Source organism: Symphalangus syndactylus, chromosome 10 (assembly GCF_028878055.3).
Source record: "Symphalangus syndactylus isolate Jambi chromosome 10, NHGRI_mSymSyn1-v2.1_pri, whole genome shotgun sequence".
Taxonomy (NCBI): Eukaryota; Metazoa; Chordata; class Mammalia; order Primates; family Hylobatidae; genus Symphalangus; species Symphalangus syndactylus.
The window spans coordinates 135365352-135385370 of record NC_072432.2 but is presented as its reverse complement, the minus strand read 5'-3'; the positions used below and the strand labels follow the sequence as shown (position 1 = coordinate 135385370).

The 20019-nt window shown below is 47.3% G+C and overlaps 1 protein-coding gene across 6 annotated transcripts; it reads left to right on the top strand.

The window, feature by feature from the left end:
* Positions 1–238: 238 nt before the first annotated feature.
* On the top strand, positions 239–19574 carry CHRNA6 (cholinergic receptor nicotinic alpha 6 subunit). Of its 6 annotated transcripts, XR_010113963.1 has the most exons (8): positions 306–667; positions 4419–4558; positions 9321–9380; positions 11883–11927; positions 13637–13746; positions 13849–14827; positions 17368–18052; positions 19300–19574. XR_010113963.1 is itself a non-coding variant. In XM_063610975.1 (7 exons), the coding sequence occupies exons 1-7, from the start codon at positions 595–597 to the stop codon at positions 17497–17499; spliced, it is 1539 nt and encodes a 512-aa protein (XP_063467045.1). In that variant the 5' UTR covers positions 260–594; the 3' UTR covers positions 17500–19574. The 6 variants fall into 6 exon arrangements, 3 of the variants coding, with proteins under 3 accessions (XP_055152066.2, XP_055152067.2, XP_063467045.1); XR_010113964.1 differs by lacking the exon at positions 9321–9380 and having other exon boundaries at positions 239–667; XM_063610975.1 differs by having other exon boundaries at positions 260–667; positions 17368–19574.
* Positions 19575–20019: the final 445 nt, after the last annotated feature.

Below are 20019 nucleotides of genomic sequence, written 5' to 3'. Positions count from 1 at the left end.
CAAGGCCCTGGAAACCCTGGAGTCAGAAAAAAACAAAAACAAATTTCTGTTCTCTCCAAGCTGCACTCATTAAGACAGAAATGAGGATTCATATTTTAGAAAGTTTTCTAACAAGGTTAAGCCTTGATTAACTGGAGAACTCCATGAGTCAGAACAAACTTGTTGGGACCTAGCGTGAGCTTTACCTGTAGTTGGAGCTCAGTGAACTCCCCTAAGATTACGGTCGAGATTGCACCACAGAAAGATCTCAGCCACTCACAGGTGTTCATCCTCCCAGGGCCCTGTCTACCCCAGCATTTCCTTTCTGCTTTTCTTCCCCTTTCTTGCATGAAGAGACATCTAGGCTGATAGGAAATGTGATGACTCATCTGACATCAGATAGAATCCTTTTTATTCGCCCTTCATGTCTGCCTCAGTCTCTGATCCTGGGAAGAACCGTGTGAAGTCCTGGGGATGTTTTGATTTCTGAGAAGACACACACGGATTGCAGTGGGCTTCTGATGATGTCAAGGTTGGATGCATGTGGCTGACTGGTAGCTCTTTGTTTTCCACAATCCTTTGCCTAGAAAAAAGGAATCCAAGTGTGTTTTAACCATGCTGACCAGCAAGGGATTCCTTCACAGGGGCTTGTGTCTCTGGCTGTGTGTGTTCACATCTTTCTTTAAAGGTAGGTTTCATTTCTGCTTTATCTTCTATTCCCTTTTTAGCTCCCTATTTACTCTCTTTTCTAGTTGTGCTTGAGAAGATATATTAATAAAAGATTCTATGGTCTGCATACCACTGTTACAACTGCTAATTAATCTATTTGGTTTTTATTTGTTAGGTGTAACACAAAAGATGAAACCTGAGGGGTAGGGTGGGGAGGAGAGGACCATGAAACATAGTGCAAACCCAATTAAAATATAATAAGAAGAATGATACAGTTTTCTATTCATCTCTGCTGTGGCTGTATTGAGCTTATTTATTTGTAGTGATGTTTAATATCTTTTCAAAGTGGTAATTTATTTGTTAGCTGATATTATTACTCAGTCAATGAACTCTTCCATTTTGTAGGTAATCATGTTTGTTTGGGGAAACACATCACATGATTATGCTGAAACATATCCCATGAGTAAGATCATTCATTTTAAAAGTTACAACTTAGAAACGGACCACTGCTGTTCTGCTGAACAAAATCACATTTCCATGCTGTTAGGTTTGCAGGGCACTTGCTTTTCAAGGCTGATGGAGGGTTTATCTGCTATAAAATGTCTTAAAGAGGAAGAAAATCGGTAATGAGGAAGATTATTTATTGTCTGTCATGGAGAAATATGTTCATCATGATTAATTATGATGGCAAGAATGATGTTTTACCTTAAATTTGTCCTTCCTGCTAAAACCCTAGTGTCTCAGTGTTTCCTAAGGCATTCGTCAGGCAACTCTTTCCATTTAGTAATTTAACAGAGATCTTTCCATTTATGTTGCCTGATGAGCTTTTCAATCTCGTTCCATTTTTTTCTTTCAACGTATAAATCCCTTTGAGAAATTTGTGCAGTCCTATGTTAGGTATCAAATTTAAATTCTGTGAGGGAAAATGTAGAGAAGGTAGTAATGAAATGAATTATGTCAAATGAGGACAAGTAACTCCACTTTTAAGGTTTTCTTGGAAAAATACAAAGAGATATGCATAAAGTTATTGTCTAGAATTTAGTGACTGAAAGTGCTATTATTTAAGAACCAATTTCAACTTTTAAAAATGTTTCAAGTGGCAGGGCACGGTGGCTCACGCCTGTAATCCAGTACTTTGGGAGGCCAAGGCAGGCGGATCACAACATCAGGACATCGAGACCATCCTGGCTAACACGGTGAAACCCCGTCTCTACTAAAAATATAAAAAATTAGCTGGGCGTAGTGGTGGGCACCTGTAGTCCCAGCTACTTGGGAGGCTGAGGCAGGAGAATGGCATGAACCCAGGAGGAGGAGCTTGCAGTGAGCTGAGATCGTGCCACCGCACTCCAGCCTGGGTGACAGAGTGAGACTCCGTCTCAAAAAAAAAAAAAGTTTCAAACAAATTTGCCTTAAAAATCTTGCATTCTCGGCCGGGCGCGGTGGCTCACGCCTGTAATCCCAGCACTTTGGGAGGCCGAGGCGGGTGGATCACGAGGTCAGGAGATCGAGACCATCCTGGCTAACACGGTGAAACCCTGTCTCTACTAAAAACAATACAAAAAAAAAAAATTAGCCGGGCGTGGTGGCAGGCGCCTGTAGTCCCAGCTACTCAGGAGGCTGAGGCAGGAAAATGTCGTGAACCTGGGAGGCGGAGCTTGCGGTGAGCCGAGATAGCGCCACTGCACTCCGGCCTGGGCAAAAGAGCGAGATTCTGTCTCAAAAAAAAAAAAAAAAAAAAAAAATCTTGCATTCTCAGAAATCTCCACAATAACTGAAATTTCAAAGTCGATTTTTGTTTTATTTTAAGTTCTGGGGTACATGGGCAGGATATGCAGATTTGTTACATAGGTAAACGTGTGCCATGGTGGTTTGCTGCACAGATCAACCCATCACCTAGGTATTAAGCCTAGGATGCATTAGGTATTTTTCCTAATGCTGTTCTTCCCTGGACCCCCTCAAGAGGCTCTAGTGTGTGGTGTTCCCCTCCTGTGTCCATGTGTCCTCATTGTTCAGCTCCCCGTTTCAAGTGAGAACATGCAGTGTTGGGTTTTTTGTTCTTGTGTTAGTTTGCTGAGAATAACGGCTTCAAGCTCCATCCATGTCCCTGCAAAGGGCTCGATCTTGTTCATTTTTAGGTTGCATAGTATTCCACGGTGCATATATACCATATTTTCTTTCTTTCTTTCTTTTTTTTTGAGACGGAGTCTCACTCTGTCACCCAGGCTAGAGTGCAGTGGCACTATCTTGGCTCACTTCAAGCTCTGCCTCCTAGGTTCATGCCATTCTCCTGCCTCAGCCTCCCAAGTAGCTGGGGCTACAGGCGCCCGCCACCATGCCCAGCTAAGTTTTTGTATTTTTAGTAGGGATGGGGTTTCACCATGTTAGCCAGGATGGTCTTGATCTCCTGACCTTGAGATCTGCCCACCTCAGCCTCCCAAAGTGCTGAGATTATAGGCGTGAGCCACCGCACCTGGACTATACCACATTTTGTTTATCCAGTCTATCATTGATGGGCATTTGGGTTGATTCCATGTCTTTGCTATTGTGAATAGTGCTGCAGTGAACATACGCATGCATGTATCTTTATAATAGAATGATTTATATTCCTTTGGGTATATACCCAGTAATGGGATTGCTGGGTAAAATGGTATTTCAGGTTCTAGGTCTTTAAGGAATCGCCAAATTGTCTCCCACAACGGTTGAACTAATTTACACTCCCACCAACAGTGTAAAAGCGTTCCTATTTCTCCACAGTCTCTCCAGCATCTGTTATTTCTTGACTTTTTTTTTTTTTTTTAAGACAGAGTGTCGCTCTGTGGCCCAGGCTGGAGTGCAGTGGCGTAATCTCGGCTCACTGCAACCTCCGCCTCCCAGGTTCACGCCATTCTCCTGCCTCAGCCTCCCGAGTAGCTGGGACTACAGGCGCCCGCCACCACGCCTGGCTAATTTTTTTGTATTTTTAGTAGAGACAGGGTTTCAGCGTGTTCGCCAGGATGGTCTCAGTCTCCTTGTGATCCGCCTGCCTCGGCCTCCCAAAGTGCTGGGATTACAGGCTTGAGCCACCTCGCCCGGCCTGACTTTTTAGTAATTGCCATTCTGACTGGCGTGAGATGATATCTCATTGTGGTTTTGATTTGCGTTTCTGTAATGATCAGTGTTGTTGAGCTTTTTTTCATGTTTCTCGGCCACATAAATGTCTACTTTTGAGAAGTGTCTGTTCATGTCCTCAAAGTTGATTTTTTAAAAGAACATGACTTGCAAAGACCATCATGAAATTACTAGTTATTTCAGTTTCCTTGGTGAAGTTAAGCACCTTGCTGGTGTAGCTACAGATGTTAGTTGATTCAGTCTTTTAGACAAGAAAGGACAGGATTTTCCTGAATTACTGGAAAGGGTCTAGTGCCATCAGTAAGACTACGAGTTGCTTCAGTGACATAAGCGAAGATTCCAAGCCTTGTGTCTACTCCTTTATATCTGCAGTGCCTTAGACTTTAAGAAATGCTCTGACCAACATCATTTTCTCTGATATTGCTCTAGTCCTGAAATGCAGGCATTGCTGTTTTTATCTCCATTGCAAAGGTGAACAGCTGAGGCACAGAGGGTGGGGTGAGATGGGCACTGGTGGAGCATGCACAGGTGGTAACAATACCAGGATGCAGTCATGGGCTGGGACATTCGCTCCCCACAGGGCCCGGGAAGAATTGCCTAGAATCTCTTCAGTGGCCAGTGGCCCGGCTGGCTCTAACTCTCCCCTCTGTCTGGCCTCACAGGCTGTGCGGGCTGTGCAACTGAGGAGAGGCTCTTCCACAAACTGTTTTCTCATTACAACCAGTTCATCAGGCCCGTGGAAAACGTTTCCGACCCCGTCACGGTACACTTTGAAGTGGCCATCACCCAGCTGGCCAACGTGGTGAGTGCCCTCTGATCAGAGCTTTCCCCAGCATTGTTACACTTTTGCAGGTGGTAAATGAAGGAATTTTAGAAATACAGATAAATGCAAGTCTACACGAGATCTGGCCCTTCAAAGCCATCCATTTGGGAGGCAGGCGGTTTTCCCACCAATGCTGTAACTGTCTGTGCAAGGCAATGTTTTTCCTGGAAGTGCTTTCAGAACCAGTTTATGGAACAAAGAGTTGCAGGGGAGTGAAAGGGAGCTAACTTCATGGGGCACCCATTATGCACCAGACGCCTGTTTACACTGCGTGGCCAACATCTTCATCTCACTGCTGAGGAAATGGAAGCTCAGTTAAGTGACTTTCCCAGGGTCATACAACTACAAAATGGCAAAATTGAGATTTAACTCCAAAGCTCATGCCCTTTTCACTCCACAGTTAAAAAGTTGCTTTAAGGCCGGGCGTGGTGGCTCACTCCTGTAATCCCAGCACTTTGGGAGGCTGAAGCAGGCGGATCCCTTGAGCTCAAGAGTTCGAGACCAGCCTGAGTAACATAGCAAGATCCTGTCTCTACAAAAATGCAAAAATTAGCCAGGTGTAGCGGCACATGCCTGTAGTTCCTGCTACTAGGGAGGCTGAGGTGGGAGGATTGCTTGAGCCCAGGAGGTCAAGGCTGCAGTGAGCCCAGCTTGAACCACTGCACTCCAGCCTGGGTGACAGAGGAAAAAAAAAAAAAAAAGAATTGCTTTAAGTCTTGTATGTTACATGAGAATGAAAAAAGTGCAATTCCATTCAGAAGCCTTGGAAAAAAAAAAGAGGTTGGGAATTTGAGGATCTTAATTTAATTCCTTGCTACCGTGTTCAAGGGCAAGTAGGACTGGAGTTCTTTCTTTTGGATAATCTTTGCTCCCCCCATTGCGGGGAGAGGAAGTGGCGAGACCCATGCTCTTGGGTACAGCAAGGTCTGGGCTCCAGGGCTCAGACCAAATTCCAGGAAGATGCAGGCTTAGGAAGCAAGGGATGCCTGAAGTGTCTCCAGAGAGGGGCGCTAGAGCATTCCTGAGACTACAGCACGCGGAGGGGGAGCCCTGCTCATCAAGTCAGCCCCAGCCATGGATGGCGAAGGGATCTCCTTCCTCCCAGACTTTGATCTGTGGGTGAGGGGGCTGTGGCCCTTCTGGGTACACCTGGGGAAAGACCCTAATGACAGGCATGAGTCAGACCCCACCACATTCTCCAGTCCATGCTTCTCAGTGGATGAAGCCAACCATGGTCCAGGCCTCTGTCTGTGACCCAGGCTGAAAATGTGCATGCACTGGCTGAAAAAAATAAAGCCAGATGTTTCCCCTCACCTGGATGCGCCCTTTCATCCTTTAGCGAGTATTTATTTGGTGCCTGTTCTAATCCCCTTCCCAACTCCAGTAGCTTTGTCCCAGTTCCTGGTCTCCTGCTAGGCTGGAAGTTCTTGCTGTGGACTGGGTAGTTGTGAACCAACAGCTGAACTGAGTTTCCTCTGAAGTCTGTGAGGGCTACCTCACTGCATGGCATCTCTCCATAACCCTGCTGGACACGCCCTTGCAGGAGGTTATTCTGAAGATGGGGGTGAAAGGGCTGGTAAATGCAGATTTTGACATTTACATTTGATTGCAAGTATCAGAGACTAAAAGAAAACCCACAGCCTTTACAAAACAAGTTTATTCCCTTCTTATGCAACAGAAATCTAAAGGTTAACAGTCCAGGAGATTAATATCAGTCAGTTTCACGGTGTTAGTGGTTGCACATGTATGTTCAGTTGCCCAGGTTATGCACCGCACAAATCCAGGGGCTGTCACTCCAATGGACTGTGGTTCTAAAGGCGTAAACCAGATGAGGCAGCAGTGACCAAGTTTCCTTCCTTCTTTCTATTTCACCACCCTTTGCACGTGGCTTCTTCCCTCAGTGTTGCTTCATGGTTCAACATAACTGCTGTATTCCCATCCTCACATTCACATTCTTGGCAAGAAACATAAGGAAGGGAGAAAAAGGGCAAAGCGTACATCCTAGACTTCTGTGACTTCCATAACAGTTGTTGCTTTCCATCTCATTGACTACCTCCAGCTACAAGGCAGACTTGGAACTGCAGGTTTTTAAAATTGAATTTTTATTTCTTGGGATCATTATAGATTGACATGCAGTTGTAAGAAATAACAGAGGGATCCCTTGTAGACTCTGCCCGTTTCTCCCACTAATCTGCCCTCCAATTCTGAAATTTTCTCATTTCAACGATGTCATACGTAACTGGAATCATAAAGTAGGTAAACTTGTGGGGCTGGGTTTTTCCCTCAGCATCATCCTTTAGAGATTCCTCCGAGTCGCTAAGTGTATCAGTAGTTCATTCCTTCTTGTCGCTGAGTAGTACTCCAGGGTGCTTTGTTTTTTGTTTGTTTTGTTTTGTTTTTGAGACAGAGTTTCACTCTGTCACCCAGGCTGGAGTGCAGTGGTGTGATCTTGGCTCACTGCAACCTACACCTCCCGGACTCCAGCGATTCTCCTCCCTCAGACTCCCAAGTAGCTGGGATTGCAGGAATGCGCCACTACACCCGGCTAATTTTTGTATTTTTAGTAGAGACGGGGTTTCACTATGTTGGCCAGGCTGGTCTCGAACTCCTGACCTCAAGTGATCTGCCCGCCTTGGCCTCTCAAAGTGGGGATTACAGGTGTGAGCCACCACACCTGGACCATGGCGCTTTGTTTAACCATTAACTTGTTGAAGGACATTTGAGCTGATTCCAGTTTTTGGTCTATTACAAATAAAGCTGCTGTGAAGATTTGTGTACAGGTTTTAGTGTAAATATAAACCTTCATGTCTCTGGGATAAATGCCCAGGAGTGCAATAGCTGTGGGTTGTCAGGTGAACTTGGGGTGGCTGAGAGAAGTGGCACAGCCAGGAAGCTTTGTTGCCCCTCCCTTCTGGAAGGCCTTGGAAAAGGCCTGCTGTCTGATCCCCAGCTTGGCTCTGGAGCACCAAGGCTCTACCTGGAAGTGTGTTTGTGTCATGCAAAATGACCTTGGCCAGAAAATTTTCTGGTTTCTTTCAGTGCAGCAGCAAGGCCAAGTGCCCCTTGGAGGGATCCAGTGTTTGTGCTGGCCTGGCATATCTGAAATGACAAAGATAAAGCCTTGGTGTAATGCAGCCCACTTGGTCTTTTTGATCCCAGTCTCTGAGTCTGCTGCTGCTCCAGAAATGAGTCCATTTGAAATCATAACTCAAAGCCTTTGATGCAGCTGCCTTGTCAATGAATTGATTTTTCCAAGAAGGAGGTACAGGGTGATGGCACCAGGAATGGAGTTGATGCTGTGGGCCTTTGGACTCCTCCAGCAGGGGCGTCTGATAGTAGTGCCATGCCCATTGGTGGGATCTGGAATTGGATGGAGAGAGAGTATGACTTGCCAGACAGGTCCTGCTCCATAGGGTCAGCTGACATCTCTGAAGGCGTCCACATCCCCATGGGCCATGTCCATACCACCTGGAGCTTCTCCGAGCCTGTGGAAGTGAGGCTGTGGAGTTGGCTATTGTCAACTGATCTCAGCCTTCTGAACACAGTGTGCTCATTCAGAGACAAAGCAGGCTTTGGAGGGCAGTTAGGAATTATGCCCTCACCCCCAAGGCCTTCCTGGAACCAAGACTGTGGAGTTAGTCCATTCCTGACCAACAGTGAGTGGATTTACGGACATGGCCCCTGCTGGACTCTGCAGATTGCAAGGGGACGCTCATCAGCAGAAGGCATGACCGCAGGCTTGTGTAATTGTAAAGCCATGAATTGGTTGACCAATAGATAAGTACAGATAATTTCTTTGCTTCCTGGCACTACAGGAACCCATGACTGTAACTCCTTTGCTGACCTTTCAAACCCCGGGGCTTACCCTGTCTTGTCACAGGCCCATTTGAAAGAGGAAGCCCTGCAGGGTTTCTGTTTAGAGTTTTCCAGGAGGGGCAGCAGTGGGGATGGAGTAGGGGAGAAGAGAACTGCAGGGCAGCCACGTGGCCCAGGGGAAGCTGGTGTCTGAGCCTGGCCACCACTCCCTCGGCCACCACCATGGAGCTCATTTACTCTGGAGGGTGCCTGGGTGTCTTGGGAAGCAAGGTTGGCTGAGGAAGACTTGTGAATCTACTGCTGGCCACTGGGGACATACCCACAGCCACCAGGCTGCTGGGCTGTAAGGCTGCTCAAGGTGCGAGGTGTGTCTTTGGTAGTTCTCCCACTGAGAGGTGGCAGCTTAGGAACTCATTACATTTGGGATGTCACCTGGAATGCTCTTCCTTCACACAGCCCTGACTGTCTTCTGGTCATTTAAGTATCTGCTTAAACATTACTTTCTCAAAGAAGCCTTCTTTGCCCATCCCATCTAAAATAGATGTGTGTGTGTGTGACTGCGATTATGTGCACATGTGTGCATGAGCGTGTGTGCATGTGTTTGAGTGTGTGTGTGCACCAGTGTGTGAGCCTGTGTGAGTGTGCCTGAGTGTGAGTGGGTATGAGTGTGAGCATGTGCATGAGTGAGTGTGCACCTGTGTGTGTATGAGTGTGACTGCACATGTATGAGTGTGTGTGAGTGTGTATGAGAGTACGTGTGACTACAAATGTGTATGAGAATTCATGACTGGGTATATGAGTGTGCATAAGTGTGTGTTCACAAGTGTGTGAGTGTGCATGAGTGTGCGTATGTATGAATGTGCATGTGCATGTATGTGTGTGTGTGTCCACACATGGACCATTCCATCCCTCTTTGTCCTCATAGTGTGTCCAGAATTGGTGGGTTCTTGGTCTGACTTCAAGAATGAAGCCGCGGACCCTCGCGGTGAGTGTTACAGTTCTTAAGGCTGCGTGTCTGGAGTTGTTCGTTCCTTCCGATGTTCCGATGTGTTCGGAGTTTCTTCCTTCTGGTGGGTTCGTGGTCTCGCTGGCTCAGGAGTGAAGCTGCAGACCTTCGCAGTGAGCGTTACAGCTCTCAAGGCAGTGTGTCTGGAGTTGTTCTTTTCTCCCGGTGGGCTCCTGGTCTCACTGGCTTCAGGAGTGAAGCTGCAGACCTTCGTGGTGAGTGTTACAGTTCATAAAAGCAGCGTGGACCCAAAGAGTGAGCAGTAGCAAGATTTATTGCAAAGAGCCAAAGAACAAAGCTTCCACAGTGTGGAAAGGGACCCGAGCAGGTTGCCACTGCTGGCTCGGGCAGCCTGCTTTTATTCTCTTATCTGGCCCCACCCACGTCCTGCTGATTGGTAAAGCCGAGTAGTCTGTTTTGACAGGGCGCTGATTGGTGCGTTTACAATCCCTGAGCTAGACACAAAAGTTCTCCACGTCCCCACCAGAGTAGCTAGATACAGAGTATCGACACAAAGGTTCTCCAAGTCCCCACCAGAGTAGCCAGATACAGAGCGTCGATTGGTGCATTCACAAACCCTGAGCTAGACACAGGGTGCTGACTGGTGTGTTTACAAACCTTGAGCTAGACACAGAGTGCCGACTGGTGTGTTTACAATCCTTGAGCTAGACATAAAGGTTCTCCAAGGCCCCACCAGAGTAGCTAGATACAGAGTGTCGACTGGTGCATTCGCAAACCCTGAGCTAGACACACGGTGCTGATTGGTGTATTTACAATCCCTGAGCTAGACATAAAGGTTCTCCACGTCTCCACCAGACTCAGGAGCCCAGCTGGCTTCACCCAGTGGATCCTGCACCGGGGCTGCAGGTGGAGCTGCCTGCCAGTCCCACGCCGTGCGCTCGCACTCCTCAGCCCTTGGGTGGTCGATGGGACTGGGCGCCGTGGAGGAGGGGGTGGCGCTCGTCGGGGAGGCTCGGGCTGCACAGGAGCCCATGGAGGGGGTGGGAGGCTCAGGCATGGTGGGCTGCAGGTCCCGAGCCCTGCCCCGCGGGAAGGCAGCCAAGACCGGGTGAGAAATCGAGCGCAGCGCTGGTGGGCTGGCACTGCTGGGGGACCCAGTACACCCTCCGCAGCCACTGGCCTGGGTGCTAAGCCCCTCATTGCCCGGGGCCGCCCGCTGCTCCGAGGGCCAAGCCCACGCCCACCCGGAACTCCAGCTGGCCCGCAAGCGCCATGTGCTGCCCCATTTCCCGCTGGCGCCTCTCCCTCCACACCTCCCTGCAAGCTGAGGGAGCCGGCTCGGGTCTTGGCCAGCCCAGAAAGGGGCTCCCACAGTGCAGCGGTGGGCTGACGGGCTCTTCAGGTGCCACCAAAGTGGGAGCCCAGGCAGAGGAGGCGCTGAGAGCAAGCGAGGGCTGTGAGGACTGCCAGCACGCTGTCACCTCTCAATAGGACTTAACGCTATCTTATGTTGTAGTATAGATGTATTAGTAATTTTATGTCTCCCCATCTAACAGCTAAGACACATGTAAGCAGGACATTTTCCCAACTTCTTATTGCTGTATTCCCAATATTTATAGAGCACCTAGTGGTTACTCAATAAATATTTGTGTAGTGAATGATCGAAGTGGTGGCTTCGCTGGGGGTGAGTAGCAGCTGCCAGCTGGAAACCCCATGGTGGCCGAGGCTGACTTTTGTTTTTTGAGATGGAGTCTTTGTCGCATGGGCTGGAGTACATTGGCACGATCTCCACTCACTGCAACCTCCACCTCCCTGGTTCAAGCAATTCTCCTGCCTCAGCCTCCCAAGTAGCTGGGATTACAGGCGCCCGCCACCACACCTGGCTAATTTTTTGTATTTTTTAGTAGAGACGGGGTTTCACCATGTTGGCCAGGGTGGTCTCGAACTCCTAACCTCAGGTGATCCACCCGCCTTGGCCTCCCAGAATGCTGGGATTACAGGTGTGAGCCACCGCACCCAGCTGGCTGAGGCTGGCATTTCAAGGTAGGATCCCAGGGCAGGGGTCTCAGGACTCAGAGCCCGGAGAGCCCTGAGGCACAGTCGAGGATGGGAGGCATTTAGGGAACAGGCAAAAACACTGTGCGGGGTTGGAATCCTCACCACTTTCTGCAGCATCTCCCTCCCTCCTGCTGTCGCTCTTCTTTTTTTTCTTTCCTTTCATGGAACTAGAAACCTTTATGGGCTGCAGAGATCGGAAGCACTTCACAGAAGAGGTGAGACTTGAATCAGCTATGAAAGAGTTTAAAGCCACATTGCCTCTCAAAATCCACAGGGCTGGAGCCAGATGTGAAAATGGGGCCTTTCTGCTTGCATGCTGAATGCTTTCACACATTGCCTTTAAGTCTTCTTCCATTGGCATGAATAAGTCAGATTTGGTTCTTTTTAGTTGTAATTTTTGCTCTAAGTCTCACCTCTATGGCAAGCACATTTGAGGCTAAAAATATGATTTCTTCTTCCCAGGATGAAGTAAACCAGATCATGGAAACCAATTTGTGGCTGCGTCACGTATGTGCCTATATCATGTGTTGGCTTAATGATGTTGAATGGATAAAACCCACAAGCACTACCTTGTTCCATCTCCAACTGGTTATAGAATATAAAATATTATCCACTAGGTCATCTCCAAAGCCTAAAGTTCAGCTCTGGTAATAGCTGACTTGATGCATGCTTCACAGGTGCAGACATCTAGTGACAGAGGTCCCTCTGACATACAGATTTCCATCCTTCCTGGTTGCTGCTCTCAGATCTTCCACTTTTCTGTAACTTGAGCTCCAGGGTCTGATGCTTGCCCGCTCTTTGATCCCTGCTTGACCAGGCTTGGAGAAGTCAGTAGCTGAGCTTGGGAGCATGTACGTGAGATTCCCAGCAGCTGGTTTTATCAGTTATACCTTTCTTCCTTAAGAAAGTCTTGGAGGGGTGCAGTGGCTCACGCCTGTAATCCCAGCACTTTGAGAGCCCGAGGTGGGCGGATCACCTGAGGTCAGGAGTTCGAGACCAGCTTGGCCAACATGGTGAAATGAAACCCTGTCTCTAATAAAAATACAAAATTAGCCTGGTGTGGTGGTGGGCGCCCGTAATCCCAGCTACTCGGGAGGCTGAGGCAGGAGAATCACTTGAACCAGGAGGCAGAGGTTGCAGTGAGCCGAGATTGTGCCACTACATTCCAGCATGGGCAACAGAGCGAAACTCTGTCTTGGAAAAAAAAAAAACAGAAAGGAAGTCTTAATCGTTTATACAGATTTTTGTTTAAATTCAAAACTTATCATCATACCCTTGAACTTTTTGATATTAGAGCTATACTCCAGTGTGAGTATAGCTCACGGAATATGGAAGTTGAGCCTAAAATATTGACCAGCTAACTAATAGTCAATACATAATTATCTAATGAAATATTTGCCTACATCAGCTCAACTATTTAGCTCCCTGTTCCCCATGGATATAATTGCCCAGATTTTGATAGCGACCAATGCATTCTTCAAATAAGAATGTATTATTTTTACTTTTTTTTTGTTTTTTTTTGAGATGGAGTCTCACTCTGTCACCCAGGCTAGAGTCCAGTGGCCTGATCTCGGTTCATTGCAAGCTCTGCCTCCTGGGTTCACACCATTCTCCTGCCTCAGCCTCCCTAGTAGTTGGGACTACAGGCGCGTGCCACTACACCCGGCTAATTTTTGTATTTTTAGTAGAGACGGGGTTTCACTATGTTGGCCAGGCTGGTCTCGAACTCCTGACCTCAAGTGATCTGCCCACCTCGGCCTCCCAAAGTGCTGGGATTACAGGTGTGAGCCACTGCGCCTGGCCAAATGTATTCTTTTTTCAACAACAACTGTTGAACCATCATAAAGTTAACACTAGAAGAAAGTTATTAAGAAATGAATTTTTTTTTTTTCCAGAGTCTCACTCTGTCACCCAGGCTGTAGTAGAGTGACATGATCTCAGCTCACTGCAAACTCTGCCCCCCAGGTTCAAGCGATTCTCCTGCCTCAGCCTCCCGAGTAGTTGGGACTACAGGCGCTTGCCACCACACCTGGCTAATTTTTGTATTTTTAGTAGAGATGGGGTTTCACTATGTTGGCCAGGCTGGTCTCGAACTCCTGACCTCAAGTGATCTGCCCACCTCGGCCTCCCAAAATGCTGGGATGACAGGCGTGAGCCACTATGCCTGGCCAGAAAGTTATTAAGAAATTTTAAAAGCTGATTTATATTTATTTTAGATCTGGAATGATTATAAATTGCGCTGGGATCCAGTGGAATATGATGGCATTGAGACTCTTCGCGTTCCCGCGGATAAGATTTGGAAGCCCGACATTGTTCTCTATAACAAGTATGGGTCTTGACCACCGTAGCCTCTTTCCAAAGCTCCTGTTGGTGTATTCTGGCCTATCGCAAAGGGAGTGTTACTAATGGTGTCTGACTTGCTTTGCAGTGCTGTTGGTGACTTCCAAGTTGAAGGCAAAACAAAAGCTCTTCTTAAATACAATGGCATGATAACCTGGACTCCACCAGCTATTTTTAAGAGTTCCTGCCCTATGGATATCACCTTTTTCCCTTTTGATCATCAAAACTGTTCCCTAAAATTTGGTTCCTGGTCATATGACAAAGCTGAAATTGATCTTCTAATCATTGGATCAAAAGTGGATATGAATGATTTTTGGGAAAACAGTGAATGGGAAATTATTGACGCCTCTGGCTACAAACATGACATCAAATACAACTGTTGTGAAGAGATATACACAGATATAACCTATTCTTTCTACATTAGAAGATTGCCGATGTTTTACACGATTAATCTGATCATCCCTTGTCTCTTTATTTCATTTCTAACCGTGCTGGTCTTTTACCTTCCTTCGGACTGTGGTGAAAAAGTGACGCTTTGTATTTCAGTCCTGCTTTCTCTGACTGTGTTTTTGCTGGTCATCACAGAAACCATCCCGTCCACATCTCTGGTGGTCCCACTGGTGGGTGAGTACCTGCTGTTCACCATGATCTTCGTTACACTGTCCATCGTGGTGACCGTGTTTGTGTTAAACATACACTACCGCACCCCAACCACGCACACCGTGCCCAGGTGGGTGAAGATGGTTTTCCTGAAGCTGCTGCCCCAGGTCCTGCTGATGAGGTGGCCTCTGGACAAGACAAGGGGCACAGGCTCTGATGCAGTGCCCAGAGGCCTTGCCAGGAGGCCTGCCAAAGGCAAGCTTGCAAGCCGTGGGGAACCCAGACATCTTAAAGAATGCTTCCATTGTCACAAATCAAATGAGCTTGCCACCAGCAAGAGAAGATTAAGTCATCAGCCGTTACAGTGGATGGTGGAAAATTCGGAGCACTCACCTGAAGTTGAAGATGTGATTAACAGTGTTCAGTTCATAGCAGAAAACATGAAGAGCCACAGTGAAACCAAGGAGGTAAATGTGTGTTCCCTCCACCCAGCCAGTTGCACCCTTTGCAGCCTATGGGCACTCTGGAGGCACAGTCAGACCTTCAGTGTGACTTTCGTTCCTGAGAGGGTCAGGCAGCCTTGCTCTGAGACCTGGCTCTGTTATTATGTGGTTATGGGTGGACTGACAGGGTCAGACCTGCCAGTGGAGCGAGGTCAGGTGCAACAGCCCCAGAGCAAATCTCCACCTCCAGAAATGTGAACTCAAGTAAAATTTGCTTAAAATAAACATTCAGGGCTGGGCGTGGTGGCTCACGCCTGTAATCCTAGCACTTTGGGAGGCCGAGGCAGGCGGATCACCTGAGGTCAGGAGTTTGAGACCAGCATGGCCAACATGGGGAAACCCCATCTCTACTAAAAATACAAAAATTAGCCAGGCATGGTGGCACAGGCCTGTAATCCCAGATACTTGGGAGGGTGAGGCAGGAGAATCGCTTGAACCCAGGAGGTGGAGGTTACAGTGAGCTGACATCACGCCCCTGCACTCCAGCCTGAGTGACAGAGAGAGACTCCATCTCAAAAATAAAAATAAACAAACAAACAAACATTCAGGGCAACCTCAGTAAGTGAAACCAACAGCCTCAGCATGGGCAACATAGTGAGACCCTGAACTACCAAACAAAAAAAAAAATTAGCAGGCGTGTTGGTGCATACCTGTAGTCCTAGCCACTCAAGGGGCTGAGGTGGGAGGATTCCTTGAGCCCAGGAGTTTGAGGCTGCAGCCTGGGAGATAGACGACAGATCAGGGCCCTGTCTCAGTAAAAAAAAAAAGCCCCTGCACAAGAAACAGTGGCAAATAAAAAGGTAGAAAGAGAAAAGCTGCCCCAGAGGGAAGGAGAAATGAGTTCAGAGCAGCGTGCAGCCTGGGGGTGCTGGGAGATGTGGGAGAGGGCAGGAGTGCGTTCGTTCCGGCAGCTCTGGCCTCACTTGTCCTACTTGAGAGGGATTTAGGTGCTGGTGAAATGAGCCCTAGGGATATTTTTAGCGTTCACGTACCCTGCTCCTGCTGTCCAGAGTCTAACTATAGCAGCATGTACCTCCTTCAGCCTCCAAAGACAGAGCTCAAGAGAACCATGCCAATTTCCCATACCATGTAGGTGACTAGCGGAGGGCATCTGAAACTCAGGCCAGGTGTCTAGGTTTGACCTCGGACTGTAGCTGCCGGCAGCCATCGCTCCTAGTGAAAGGATACTGTGAGACCGAAAGTCCGCCCTGTTGGTGTAGAAGGAAGATGCTGTGAATGGCTGTCATGCGGATGTGTCACGGGACAAGAGAGCCCGGAAAAATTCACCTTCATAAAATTTAAAAGAAGACCCTCTCTCTACAAAAAATACAAAAATTAGTGGGGCATGGTGGCACATGGCTGTAATTGCAGCACTTTCGGAGGCGAAGGCTGGAGAATTGTTTAAGTAAGGCCAGGAGTTTGAGACCAGCCTGGGCAACATATTGAGACCCCGTTTCTAAAAAATAAATTTTAAAAAATTTGCCAAGCCTGTCATCCCAGCTACGTGGGAGGCTAAGGCAGGAGGATTGCTTGAGCCCAGGAATTCCAGGTTCCAGTGAGGCACAATCGCACCACTCACTTCAGACTGGGTAACACAGCAAAATCCTGTCCCTAACATTTTTTTTTTTGTTTTTAAATCTAAGAAACAGCTGCTGTTGACTTAATCACTACCAGTTAGGGCTCTCAAGACACAAGTACAGAGACAGTGGCAGAAGGCTGGAGGGTCAGGGACTGGGAGAAACACAACCAGCTCTCCATAGCCAGCATCCCTTTGAGGGCTAGAGGGCTGCCTATTCCTGATAAAGTGGTTCTCAATCATACCCCATGTCCTCCACCCCCAGCAGCACCCCCTGCCTCAAACTCATTCCCCAGACTTGCCATGGAGCCAGACTACCCAGCGTTGCAAAGCATGAGTCTAGCTTTCTGAGCAGCTGCTTCTCGGGAGTGTCTCTTGCAGTTGGGGAAGTCCCTGGTGACCCAAGGAGTCAGGGCTTTGCTGCAGACTCTGCTGTTTGAGGCACTCACAGAGGCTGTGCATCTGCCCTCTGCAGACGAAGCAAAATTTCCTATGTGTTCTATACAGGAGACCTGGATTCACCAAATACCAATATTTGCTTTATTTTTATTTTTATTTATTTTTCGAAATGGAGTCTTACTCTGTCACCCAGGCTAGAGTGCAGTGGTGCAATCTTGGCTCACTGCAACCTCCACCTCCCAGTATGAAGTGATTCTCTTGCCTCAGACTCCCAAGTAGCTAGGACTACAGGCTCATGCCACCACGCCTGGCTATCTTTTGTATTTTTAGTAGAGACAGGGTTTCACCATGTTGGCCAGGCTGGTCTGGAACTCCTGACCTCAGGTGATCCTCCCTCCTGGCTAATATTTGCTTTAAAATGTGCTGGAGGAATCTTCATTGAAAAAGAAGCAGCTTACTGATGAAACAAAGCATGTTTCTTATGGTTTTGGTTTTTTAAAACAGCTCTTAATTTTTGTTTGCATTTCAGGTAGAAGATGAGTGGAAATACGTGGCCATGGTGGTGGACAGAGTATTTCTTTGGGTATTTATAATTGTCTGTGTATTTGGAACTGCAGGGCTATTTCTACAGCCACTACTTGGGAACACAGGAAAGTCTTAAAATGTATTTTCTTTTATGTTCAGAAATTTACAGACACCATGTTTGTTCTGCATTCCCTGCCACAAGGAAAGGAAAGCAAAGGCTTCCCACCCAAGTCCCCCATCTGCTAAAACTGACGGCTAGATGGAAAAAGAGGACTTTCTTGCACATTAGGAAGCGGAATATCCTCCAGCATAGCACAGGGGGAGAAGTGAGAAGTGTTATGACATTAGTGCCCTGATTGGGCAGCACCCACGGCTACAGTATCAGGTCAGGTTTCTCGTGTCTGTGTGTTTGGCTTCTAAGGACAGGAATGACTTACAATACAGCCTATGTAATTAACATCAAGCCACACTAAGAAGTTCTGCTGTACCTCCAGTGGATGCTGTTTCTCAGTATCATGACATGTGACAGGTGAACTCTGGGAATCGGACCTTGTAATATTTGTGAACTGTTTGCAACACTCGTGAACTATTGCATCCTTGATTTCTTGTGCATGTCTCTGTAACATAGCTCACCCTCCTCAGCATTATTTGATACATTGATTGTTTTTTTTTAAAAACAGTTTGGCCAAGTGTGGTGGCTCACGCCTGTAATCCCAGCACTTTGGAGGCTGAGGAAGGAGGATTGCTTGAGCCCAGGAATTCAAGACCAGCCTGGGCAACACAGGGAGACCCTGTGTTACAAAAATAAAAACATTAGCCACTGTAGTGTTTTGCACCTGTAGTCCTAGCTACTTGAGAGGCTGACATGGGGAGGATTGCTTGAGCTTGGGAGGCTGAGGCTACAGTGAGCCATGATCACACCACTGCACTCTAGCCTGGGTGACAGAGTGAGACCCTGTCTCAAAAATAAATAAATAAATAAAAACTACCGGATAGAGTCTTTCTCAACAGGCTGTATTTGCTTAGCATTCATCTGGCAAGAAGCTTAAGTGGAAACTCAGCACTGTGCTAGGCATTGCAAGGGTGACAGCAATGGGTTCTTTCTCACAAGTGCTTGTAGCTTCTTAGGAAAAGTTGTAGCTATGAAGACTGCAGGCCAGATGTCATCTGGGAAATGTCACTAGAGTAACCAGAATAGGAGAACATGATGTGATGTGGCCAGGCAAGCCTAAAGCAACCCCTTTGTTGTGGGTCGGAAAAAAGTTGTCTTTCTAGTCTTTTTAATTTATTTTTATTTTATTTTTTGAGACAGAGTCTTGCTGCGATGCCCAGGCTGAAGTGCGATGGCACAATCTTGGCTCAATGCAACCTCTGATTCCCCGGTTCAAGTGATTCTCCTGCCTCGGTCTCCCGAGTAGCTGGGACTACAGGTGTGTGCCACCACGCCCGGCTAATTTTTGTATTTTTAGTACAGATGGGGTTTCACCATGTTGGCCAGGCTGGTCTCGAACTCCTGACCTCAAGTGATCCACCCGCCTCAGCCTCCCAAAGTGCCAGGATTACAGGTGTGAGCCACTGCGCCCAGCCGTCTAGTCTTTTTTCATCAGCAGTTTTCATTTCTTCATTGTACTGATACTGAAAATAAAGTTATTTCTTTTCTTTTCTTTTTTTTTTTTGAGACGGAGTTTCACTCTTGTTGCCCAGGCTGGAGTGCAATGGTGCGATCTCGGCTCACTGCAACCTCTGCCTTGCGGGTTCAAGAGATTCTCCTGCCTCAGCCTCCCGAGTAGCTGGGATTACAGGCATGTGCCATCATGCCCCACTAATTTTGTATTTTTAATAGAGATGGGGTTTCTCCATGTTGATCAGGCTTGTCTCGAACTCCTGACCCCAGGTGATCTGCCTGCCTCGGCCTCCCAAAATGCTGGGATTACAGGTGTGAGCCACAGTGCCCGGCCTCAGTTATTTCTTTTTTTAAAAATTTCATTTAGGTTTTTAGTTTTAAGTTGGGTCCAATGCCACATGCATATTTCTTCTATAAGGAATTATACTCTTGGAGCTTTTGCAGCAATTCCTTTTCTGAGAGGGAGAAGCTTGAGAATTCTGTTTTATCGTACCCTGATTATCTTCTTATTTGTCGTATAAATATCATAACAATTTTAAGCATGTATTTTAAGGCAGAAAACAATAAATCAAATCTAACAAAGGAAATAATTTCATTTGTGCCTTTTCCCTTCTAGTCTTTGTCCGTATGTAAACACTTCAATTTTACCTTGCAATGTTGTTTCCTTAAAACATAATATCAGCAGGCCGGGCGCGGTGGCTCACGCTTGTAATCCCAGCACTTTGGGAGGCCGAGGCAGGTGGATCACGAGGTCAGGAGATCGAGACCACGGTGAAACCCCATCTCTACTAAAAATACAAAAAAAATTAGCCGGGCGTGGTGGCGGGCGCCTGTAGTCCCAGCTACTCGGAGAGGCTGAGGCAGGAGAATGGCGTGAACCCGGGAGGCGGAGCTTGCAGTGAGCCGAGATTGCACCACTGCACTCCAGCCTGGGCGACAGAGCGAGACTCCGTCTCAAAAAAAAAAAAAAAAAAAAAACATAATATCAGCAACATTCTCTTTTACAGAGTCTTGAAGTATAATTTTCATGAT